Below are 8,701 nucleotides of genomic sequence, written 5' to 3' on the forward strand. Positions count from 1 at the left end.
TTTACACTTGTGTATGAACACAAAGGGGCCCTCTGGAAAGAAGAATTCTTTGACTGTGCTCTTTTTTTAAAATGAGGTGAAAAAATTAATTGCCTGTCCTTAAGGTAGGTGGATCCTACTATAAACGTCTCCTCTGTACCCAGATCAGACTACTACAGCTATGGAAAGCGATTATTCTCTTACACATTTTTTTACCAATTTTAAGAGAAAATATTAGCCAAGCATATACTTCTCCCCTTCCACCCTGCAACAATACATTCTTTGCTTGGAATGAAAACTGTGTGAAACATGGGCTGGAACATGAGTAAAGCTAAGATTATGTCACGGCGGTCACAGAAGTCATGGATTCTGTATCTTCCAGAGACCTCTGTGACATCTCTTCAGCCGTGAGGTGAGCAGGGCTGGAGCTGTCAGCTGGCTCAGACCCTGAACTGCAAACCACAGCTCTCAGTTGCTATGGGTGGTGAGGGCCCCTGCAACTCTCAGCAGCTGATGGTGTCAGAAGTACCCAGAGCTCCAAGGCACTGGCCCTGGAGCTCCAAGCCACGGTGGGAGGCAGAGGGACCCTGGAGCTCTGAGTCACTGTGGGCGCCAAAGGTCTCCAGAGGTGTCAGCTGAAGCAGTGGGCGCTGGATCCTCCTTTCCCCAACCTGCAGCAGGGCTCTGGCTCTCATCCCCCCGTCAGCCCCATTTTGTCAGTTATTTTGAGTAAAAGTCAGGGACAGGTAATGGACTTCTGTGAATTTGCACATGACCTGTTCCTGACTCTTACCAAAAATACCCATGACAGAATCTTAACCTTAGACATGAGGGAAGGGGAGAGAAGCTCCACAATGTTCTCCTTCCCCAGGTGTCTGGAAAGCCTTCCCTAATTGCAGAGTCCTACAGTGGTCTAGTGGATGCACAGACTGAGGTGCTTGTGGGGGAGACATTATTCTGTTCACTCCCACCCCTCTCCATGTCCACATGGTACCCTCTTCTCATGGCATCCAATTCAGAACACCTGCTTGTGACATTTGTAGGGTTTTAGACTTGGCCACTTGCAATCAGCTATTTGTATCTATGTATGTATTTATTTTAGAAATGTAGCAAAAAATCCCCAACAACCAAGCAATCAGAAAATGACTATTAGCTTTCCAGGCACAGATCTAGAGATGGACTGTTTAATAGTTGGTTTGGTTTGTATTCATCTAGCTCCAGACCCAGGTTTAAGATTTAGATTTTTGTTTATATGACTTCCTACTGCAAAAACATACAATATAGCAAAGTATATACAGCTTCAGTCAACACTGCAACATTGCCTGTGGTGGATGGACTAAGTTTACGTGTAACGGTGCGTGGTAAAGGACAGTATTATAGCAACGTTCAGACTACCCTGGTAGTTAGTAAAGTAAGACAAATCATTAATGTCTACCCTCTCTCATCCCTTGCAGAATAAGAATGCCTAATCCATCTGGGCTGGCTATTTTCCAGATGTCCCTCTCCTCTTTCAAGCATCTTCGCGTACCAGAAGGGGCTGAGTAGATGACGCACTGCTGCCCACAGAATTAATCCTCACTGAGTGATCTGCAGCATTTCCTTGATGGGGTGAAAAGTTTGAGTAAGCCTGGAGAAGACAGACACTATTGTCAATATTTCACTGAATGCCTCCTTCATATAAGCAGAATACACCGTTGCTATTAGTAGCCCTGTTTTACAATGTGCCCTGATAATAGCTATCCAGGTAATCTGTTTCCTTGGGAAATTAAAGTACATCCTGAAACAGAAATTTAAGAGTGCCTGGATTTAATTGTTCTCTAAAATGGATCAGAACCTGAAACTCAGTTGTTAAAAAAAAAGACAGGAGTTTTGGAAGATAATTTTAAACGGAAATCTTTGAAAGCTTTTAATCTGAATCTTTGAAAATCTCTCCAGTAATTTTCATATTTTTCCTCACATTTTTGCTTTTGTTTCAGTAACCCTTGTAGTTTGCCAAAAATATGTTAAAGGAAGCAACTGAACCCCAGCAGTTTTCAGTTTCCTCATTTCTGCACGTATCAGGGAGCCACTCATATTTGTGTCAAAGCAAGGCACCTAGAATTTCCAAGGAACCTTTATTTTTAACCCAGAAGTAAGTTCGAACCCTATATATGGCCACATGATCCTTAGGTGCAGATCTGTAAATCATTCCCCACAGGGCAGGATCTGTGTCTCTGAAATGGCATAATTCCTTCTTTAAGCCCTTTTGTCCACTTATCCATCCACCAAGTTCTTAGTAAGAGAACTGAGTACAGCAAGATGCTAGTTTGTCATCACTTACATTCCACATGACAGGCACCAGGGCCCAGATTTTTAAAGATCTGTAGGTGTTGCTTCACTCAGCACTGCAACACCTAACTGATTTAGGAGCCTAAATCTCTTTTTCCAAAGTGACATAGGCACTTAGGAGCCTATGTCTCGCTGATAAAATAAAAGAGCAGACAAATCAAAGAGTAAAGAAAGGCCAAATCCAGAAAGAGTATCACTTAGCAGTTCAAACAAAAGGTACATTCCTGACTGATACATCCACAATTATGAGATTCCATATAAATAGCTTAGTCTGTGTTTTAAGATATGAAGAAATCAAGGGCTCTGACCATATTTTATGATAACATCTACAGTGTCACAGCACGTACATTTTCAAAAACATGCAAAACAGCAAAACCGTACTCTAACTTGTGTTTATTTCATTTTATGCAGACACACAGGTTTGAAAAGTTAGTATGAGATACCATTTGTGAGGGAATGGCACAGTGAAGACCTAGGGGTAAGTCTGAAAATAATCCTAACAGGCAAAATTTATAGGGCAAAAGTACATAAATAAAAAGGCCATTAAACTTTTTGCTCTCTTTTTAGAGTCTGATTTAAATCACACAGGTTTTTGAGAACTGTAATATTAAAGATTGAAGATCCATACGGAAGCTCATACTTACATGGTTTGCATTATCTGAAAGCTGCTGCTCAATTAGCTGTACAATTTGCTTAAATGTTGGTCTCTGTAAAGGGTCAGCATCCCAGCAACTCTTCATTATTTCATACCTGCAAATATGTTAAATTAAATATTATCGACTGGAAATTTGAGCAAGAAATAATTTCTGTATTATAACTCCGTTATTACTTGTATGGGCTAAAACAGATTAAAGTTATACAGTGTAACAACAGCAACTTATCCCAAAATTTCAAAACACAGCTAAGTAAAACTGTTTAAACAACTTTTAAAAAAAAGAGTAGAAATAGTAGCACTAGCCCAATTGGCTATGGATACTAAGGACTCAATATTAGTGAGATTCTGTGGGCAGAACGCCCTTTGACAGTAATGGAAGTTCTGTGTAAGGAGTTACTACAGCATGATAGCTACCTATTTAAAGATAATGTGTCTGATACTGACAATTTGAAAACAGTACTAAACTGGGAATGGCTAGTAAAAAAGATGCTTGGACCATCTTATTCCAGTCAGGAAGTAGAACACAACTACAGGAATTGCACAAGTTGGTGCAATTTAACCAGTTTACATCAATTGAAACTGTTTAGTATGCTCTGTGTATTATCTTTATTTGTGTAACTTAGAATATCTTTCATGCCAGAGCCATTAGACCATAAAGGGATCATAGTATGCAGGTGTTATATAATTAAAGCTAGTTCAAGCTGTGGAAAATTTGAAGGGAAAAAAAAGGCAATGTTATAAGGTACATTTAGCCCATATCTGGAAGTTTTACTTCTTTTGTTTAAAAAATTATTGGCTGATTAGTAATGATAGCTTGTCTCTTACATTTCAACTGGTGCGCATTCTGGACTAAACATTCTGTATCCTTCCTTAATCATTTTATAAAACTTAGAGTCCACAGCCATTCCAGGGTAAGGGCTGCTTCCTGTGGATACAACATTTAATTGATCAATGTCATTTTAAAATAGGAAATAAACTCTAGGTAAAATACAAAATACACATTCGATCAGTAAATATCTTACCTAAAGAAAACAGTTCCCAAAGCAATATTCCATAAGACCAGACATCACTCTCGAAAGTATAAACACAGTTGAAAATACTTTCAGGTGCCATCCACTTTACAGGAAGCCGAGCCTTTGCAGGGGTTGGAGATGAAAGGTGAAAACAAAAATTAGACAAGCAGGTTAGAAAATTTAATAATATCAAATGTACATTTATATAATGGTTACCTATCTTTTTATATATTATTACTAAACTGGAATTCTCTCTGCAAGTCAGAGTGCAGCGATGCCATACAGTTATTGATCCTTATAACGTTCCATGCACTCTGATTAGTTTAAGTGTCTGATTTGCATAACTGTTTATATAGTTGTTTTTCTAAACAGTGTGTGACTCCTTGTATCTGCTTTAAAATGGATGATAGCCAATCAGAATATGAGGATTTGTATGAATATGGCACGGTTGTTTAAAACAATCAGACTCTGAATATGCATATCTCTTTATTTGGATTGGCTATTATGCTTACACTGCTCTGATGCATTCCAGTTTTTCAAGCAGACAAACAAGGTAACTGCTTTAGCTTCTAAAACATACAACACACCCTCAAAAATGCAAACTGCTAAAAAGGAAATGGTTAACAAAGTGTTTAAAACCTCTTGATTCATTTCCTTTCTTCCTTCTCATTCCTTTGACCTTTCTGCTATCCCCAGAATGTTTGTATTGCAATGGGAGAATCCCAGCCCTTTCCTTCTAACTCAATATTGAAACAATGTATACCAAAATATATTATAGCTACTCTGCCTAGAAAAGCCTTGACATCCTGTAGGGAAGGGAAGCAGGAAGTAGGGAAAGGACTTAAGAGGAAGAGAGGAAAATGAGAAGGGAAAGGAAAGGTTAATATCTTTCCATCAACTGCCTAGAGTTATGGGTGACAATAAGAACATGTGGTTGGAGTAGATGAGCAAATAGCCGCAATAGATAGATATTGGAATAATATTTGGCTGAGTTAGAACAATCAGATACTCATGCAGCTACTCACAGCAGAAGTGGCTGCCACTATTGTCCAGAGCATCAATGCTCCTAGCCTTAGCTGGGTTTCAGATCAGGCCAAACACAGTTAGAGGAGCCCCTCCCACAGCAGCCCCAGTTTCTCTTCTTCCTTAGCAGCTGCTGCCTATCCTTCTCTAACCTTCTCAGACTAAGAAAAATCCTATTGTCAAGCAGCTCAGGGCAAGCTAAAGCATAATCTAGACAAGTGAAATGTAATTAGTTACTGCCCACCTCACAAGCTGCTGGCCTGCACTTAAAAATCCTTGATACAGGAGTGATCAAGCAGATCCTGACTCAAGGTTGAAAATTAAACCTTGCTTCTTTGTAAATGTCACTGGGCAGCACTCAATAGATATTTTACTAACCCAGCCTGGCTGCTTTGCTGAATTCCTCCTCTGACTTCAATTGTACCCTATACTGAACTTTGGGAATAGTACACATGGCTGGAGAAGATCTCCAAAACCAGCTGACAAATGCAGTCTTCTTCACTTAAGCCTTAAAGGGTCACATTTTGGTTACCTCAGAGACTGCCTATCGCTGTGGGACATCACAGCAGTTGAGATTATCTAAGGCACCTAAGCGATCACCCACTGGGTTTATTCGTGAGGAACAGGCATTTTCAGTGAGAGGGACTGTGGAATTCTCTACCCTTGTCAGCTTGCCAGAGCTTGAATTTTTGTATCTTCATCTTACGCTGCCAGGCCCACTTGTTCTCCTGGGATTTTCCTTGTGAGGAGCAATGAATTTATAGCTAGTGAATGGTGGTAGATTTCTGGTTGTGGAGCAGTCAGGAAGAATTTGAGGGGTTCATTTTGTTGAACACAGGTCCTTTTTTCTTTTTTTAAATAAACTGAACAAATATAAATGGTTCCTTTTGGAGATCACTGGGAAAGTCACATGTATTTGAAGTGACATAAATAGATATATATTGGTATGGCTATAAAACATAATGGAAAAGCCACAGACAACAACATTTGAGATCCAGACTTTCTCTGGACAAATCATGTTAAAGAAAGTTCTTAGCACACTCCTGTAGTTTATTCCCATATGTGTCAGATTTTCACTAAGGATCCATTAACAGCTCTGGCAGTTAAGAAGGGACTTAAATTGGGCATAAATACAATTTGCATTTACTTTAAGATTTGGTGAAAAGGGGTCTTAGTGTAATTGAGAATAGTCTGGATTGGAGTATTCAGACTTTTTCTTTTTTTTGGTCCAAAATGTCACATCTCACGCCAGTCCACATGTATCTGGGATAGAGAAACTGGATTTACAACTGCAAGTGTCAGATTATGTCTGTTACATATACAAATTAAAGTCCGTTTCATTGCTAACCTCAGAAAATGGAACCAGTGAAAATCAAGCCTTTTTCTGCTTCCCACTTTGTCCTACTCAATAAATATCTCACATTTAGAATACAATTTCTGTTATCTGCATATTTATAAGCAAACACCATAAAACCTGATATTTAGAACATTTTTGTATGAATACTTATTTTAATAATTAACCAAACAAAAACAGCACCACTAATTTTAAGTATTTAAAAATATCTAAATTTAGGAAAATATTTCTTTGGCAATTAAGACAATTTAGAATGCTTCCTAGTCAAGTACTTACATTTCCTTTGACCACATAATTTGAGTCATTCTTTATATCTCTAGCAAGGCCAAAGTCACAAATTTTTGTTATTCGACCATGAGTGAGAAGAATGTTTCTTGCTGCCAGATCCCTATGAATGCACTAAAACAAACAAACACAGGAAAATATTTGTTAGCATCTTCAGTACTTTTCGCTGCTGATGCAGAATTGCTGACTGTGTGGGTTTTCTTGAATATACGTGTATCTAACTAAACATAATATATAGTGCAAACTGAAAGTCAAAGTGTTTGAGTTTAAAAAGCTTACTTGGCTATCAAGCTTTATCTCACAATAATGTTACTGAAACATACAAGAGGCAGTGCATATACTGCTGCCTATAGTTAAGGTGGTCTAAGCATTTCCATTAGGAAGGATCATTTTCTGTTCCTTATAACTTTCTCAGAGTTTTACACTTTCAGCTGAAGTTCAGTGTGCTTGCTCTGAGCAGAAAGAATTTTTTTCTGAAAGTTTCATCAAAAATGATTGGGCTATTTTCTAACACAGTCAGAGTGGGAAAAATGCAATTTGTTTCTAAGGGAAAAAAATGATAGTTTTTTTAAAAAACAATTTTCATGACCCGGGGAAGGTCATGGAAACTAGAAATTAGGCAAAAATATAGGGTCAAAAATTCAAAAGCACTTATATTACTTAGAAACCTAATTCTCATTTTCAAAAGAGACTTAGGCTTTCGTTAAGACTTAGGCTCCTAAGTGCCTATGTCAAATTTCCAAATTGGTCTTTGGCACTTTTGAAAATGTTATATATACTAGGTCATAGATATGCCCTTCATTGGTCCTGCGAAAATCAGACAGGACTTGGGCAAATTAAAATATTGTTTATAATGTACTCTGTGCATGGGCACTGCCTTATGTTAAATAACAAAAAACTAATTATCTTCCAGTGACAAGCATATCTGTGCATAAGTAATGGAGATATAGAAGGGTGCAACTGGAAGGGTTTGGCAGGAGTCATGCCTCTTTCCATATGTACCTCCACCAGTCGTGTGGAAGAAGGCAGGATGCCTCCTCTATGCTATGTGCAGGTGTGTGCAGAAGGATTTAAGAGTTGGAAGAAGCAGAGTCCTGCTTCCTTAAAAGTTCTGTCTTCTTCCATATAATACAGAAAGGAATGCATGGAATGCATTAAAGGTTCCTGTCTCATTGACTGTATGGACCAAGCAGTACACAGCTGTCTAGAAAATAGCTAAACGTAGTGAAATTTCTTTATTTTTCTCTTTTAAAAAAATGTAGGAAATGTCATACTAAAAGCTACTTAAAAATAACATTAAAATTGCAAAATGAAGCAATTAAAAGTCAGGAATTGACAATTTACGGTTGCATCAGCAACCTTACCTTGCCCTCTTGGATGCACGCATCATGAAACTATCTTTAATTACATGCTGCTGTACTACTTTTTCCCATGGGATTCCTGCGTTATTCACACCCCAGTGCAGCGAAGTGTTTAAACATGTGTGTAACTTCAAGCATGTGAGTAGCCCCATTAATGCAGTAAACTGATGTAATGGTCTGGGCTCCAAAGCATCCCTCCCTCATTCCTACAGAACTGGTATGGTCCACTGGCCCAGAAAGAATGGCCTTGTGGTTAAAGCACTGTGCTCTGATTGGAGAAAGCTGAATTTTATCCTTGCTTCTCCACAGGCTCACCCTCATGCCTAAAGCTCAGCACTTTAAAATTGGTATACTACTACTTCCCAACCTCAGCGATAAGTGTAGCAGAAAAGCCAATAAAGAAAGCAAATGTATTCCTCATTCACTGCAAAGTTCGGGATGGTGTACAATGAATGGTTCAGGGACCCACTCCATGAGGAGGATCAAAAAGAATAATGAACAGCTATTTTTTTTTTTACTGAATGAGGCAGGGGTCCAATGGAAAAGTATTAAAAATTACATCCTAACTATCATAAGTCTTTCTCCCAAATTTGGACCTTAGCGTCCAAAATCTGGGTGCTTAGGATGAACCTCCAAGCTTAATTACCAGCTTGGATCTTATCTCCCTGCCACCAGACAGGAATTACAGCGCCTGCCTCGCTCT

The 8,701-nt window shown here is 38.7% G+C and overlaps 1 protein-coding gene across 2 annotated transcripts in view; it reads right to left on the reverse strand.

Annotated features, from left to right (window-relative positions):
- Positions 1-573: 573 nt before the first annotated feature.
- Positions 574-8,701, reverse strand: part of KIT (KIT proto-oncogene, receptor tyrosine kinase) — a 72,631-nt gene continuing 64,503 nt past the window's right edge. Inside the window, exons 17-21 of one of the 2 annotated variants that reach the window (XM_032774241.2) lie at positions 6,629-6,751; positions 3,985-4,096; positions 3,788-3,887; positions 2,952-3,057; positions 574-1,606 (exon numbers count right to left, since the gene is read on the reverse strand). In XM_032774241.2, the coding sequence (XP_032630132.1) occupies positions 1,490-1,606; positions 2,952-3,057; positions 3,788-3,887; positions 3,985-4,096; positions 6,629-6,751 (558 nt within the window). In that variant the 3' untranslated portion in view covers positions 574-1,489. The remainder of the gene's footprint in view (positions 1,607-2,951; positions 3,058-3,787; positions 3,888-3,984; positions 4,097-6,628; positions 6,752-8,701) is intronic. The other variant, XM_032774240.2, reaches the window with a different exon arrangement.

This window comes from Chelonoidis abingdonii, chromosome 5 (assembly GCF_003597395.2).
Source record: "Chelonoidis abingdonii isolate Lonesome George chromosome 5, CheloAbing_2.0, whole genome shotgun sequence".
Classification (NCBI taxonomy): Eukaryota; Metazoa; Chordata; order Testudines; family Testudinidae; genus Chelonoidis; species Chelonoidis abingdonii.